The sequence below is a fragment of the Etheostoma spectabile genome, chromosome 15 (genome assembly GCF_008692095.1).
Source record: "Etheostoma spectabile isolate EspeVRDwgs_2016 chromosome 15, UIUC_Espe_1.0, whole genome shotgun sequence".
NCBI classification, from domain to species: Eukaryota; Metazoa; Chordata; class Actinopteri; order Perciformes; family Percidae; genus Etheostoma; species Etheostoma spectabile.
The window spans coordinates 7,120,712-7,122,933 of NC_045747.1; the positions used below are offsets into that span (position 1 = coordinate 7,120,712).

The window sequence follows — 2,222 nt, forward strand, 5'->3', positions numbered from 1 at the left end:
GTGTGCCGTCTGACTCACCTTGACAAGCCTGGACGGCAGCCTTGATGTCCTCTGTGCTCAGCATCTCTGCAAATGCCATGGTCCTCTGTAGCTGCCTGAGGGGTGCAAACACACATGCACGATGGAAATGCAAAGTGACAGTAAATGAAACCGGTGCAAGTGTTTTCTTCAGCTGTCAGATAACAGGATCTGTCAGGTGAAACTTGTGGATAGATTTAGAATAATCATTTAGTCTTCAGGTACATGAGCACTGTCAAAAAAAACAAGGCACTAAGCTGGTCCTTTTATAGATGGGATGGTGCCATTTTGACAGTGAGGTACAAGCAGATTAGCAAAATTTATGAGTATGTATTGCTTCCTTAGAGAAAGAAAAAGACATACTCTATCTTATGAGAATTGCATGATGAACCAAAATTAGAGAGAAAGTTGGGTTGAACATCCCATGCCATTGAAAATCCAAATTTTGTATCCCCCCTCTTTTAAAGGAAAATAATTAAGATGATTTAAGACATAAATACACACAGAACGGCCAACTATCATCATACAAGCATTTCCATGCACGTGAATTTGCAGTAAGCTTGGTACTCACCGTGCGTCGGGTGAGGTTTGCACTCTGAGCCTATGATGCGCTGATCTCTGCTTCTCTTGCTTTGTCCTTATGAGCCACCAACACTCTCTTGTAGCTTTGTGATCCGGAGTGCAAGAGGCAACCTAACGTATCTGTCTTCAAATCCAGGGAGATTTCCCCCACGCCACAGAAAGCCTCCTCCTCCTTCATCAGTTAATCAGAGCAGATGATTTTCTCATTCAAGATATTATGTAAACTTGCAGGCATAAGAAAAAAATAGTAAAAAACAATTACTTAAAATAAAGATGTATTAAATAATCATAAATATATATGTATTTTTACAAGTGCACATTTTCATATAATGTTTATCTTACAATGTCTGCATTTAATGCTACTGCTACAACTGTTACTATTGTTCATATTAAAATGAATAAGAAATAATAAAAATCCAGAAGCAGGTGTACTCAGAAAATGCAAAACCTTTCCGTCCATGAGATAAAGGTGATAATTATCAATCAGCAATGTGTTTTATTTTAGTATTATTTATGTCTGGTAAAAAAAGGTAATTAAGACACTTTATAGTCTTATCTATATATAACAAAGGGGAAATATTTGGGTTTGTCTTGTTATAAAGCATACACAGAGCATTACAATAATTACATTTGATTATATATTCTTCATTAAGGTTTTATCACACCTAAAATAAATAAAACATTGTGTGACATGGCTTGAAAGTCATTAAATCAACATTATGTGAGGAAACTTACGTTCAAATTCACAGGTACAGTGGCTTGCATAAGTCAATTAAATAAACAGGAGGAAAAATCCAACCTTTAAGAACGCCAATTGGCAGAGATTGGCATGGTTTAATTTCAGTTAGCCTAATAGCTGTTTTGATTTGCATTGAGAGATGATCTTGTGGAAAGTTTCCCATACCAAGCTCTAGGTAGGGTGAAGGGTATGTGATTATGTGGGGCTATTTTAATTCCAAAGGCCAAGGGAACTTTATCAGGATGCATAGGATCCTGGATTCATGAAATAACTGGCCTTTAATAATACAAATCTGCCTGCCTCTATGGGAATTTAACATAGGGGTGCGTATACTTATGCCCCCTGTGTTTTAAAGAAGAACATTTACTGTATATAGAGGTAATTGTTGTTTTAACTGGAATCTGTAACAATTTGACTGTTCAAAAGCATAGTTCCTATATTTGTAGCTATTGTGTTCAAATAAGAGTTAGATTATTATTTTTGTTCTTCTTCTTCTTCTTATTATTATTATTATTTCTTCTCTTTAATAATGTTTCTCACTAAATCTCACGGCATGCAATACTCATATAAAATCACTAGAAAGAAAATGAGAAAAAAAAATCAAGAAATAAATGGAAAGCTAGCATCAGTCCACCTGTAATATGCTGCTTGGCTGTTTATAACTGGCCGTCAGTCCAAAAATAAACATTTGTTATAGACAGGTTGTGTTTTCGAATAGTGCCTCACATGGTTGGCAAGTGACAAGCTTTCTTCAGTTTTGATACAAAGCACTGGATTCCAATACCTTATAATAAATGTTGAAGCTGATTGGTTCTGTCTTTTTTTAACGCGAAGGTATTCTTTGTTGTGATTGGCTTGATCACTTGTCAATTATTTGAGGATT

The 2,222-nt window shown here is 35.6% G+C and overlaps 1 protein-coding gene across 1 annotated transcript in view; it reads right to left on the reverse strand.

Moving 5' to 3' along the window:
- Nucleotides 1-784, reverse strand: part of pvalb5 (parvalbumin 5) — a 2,878-nt gene extending 2,094 nt beyond the window's left edge. The window contains exons 1-2 of the mRNA XM_032536412.1: nucleotides 590-784; nucleotides 19-95 (exon numbers count right to left, since the gene is read on the reverse strand). Of these exons, the coding sequence (XP_032392303.1) occupies nucleotides 19-79 (61 nt within the window). The 5' untranslated portion in view covers nucleotides 80-95; nucleotides 590-784. The remainder of the gene's footprint in view (nucleotides 1-18; nucleotides 96-589) is intronic.
- Nucleotides 785-2,222: the final 1,438 nt, after the last annotated feature.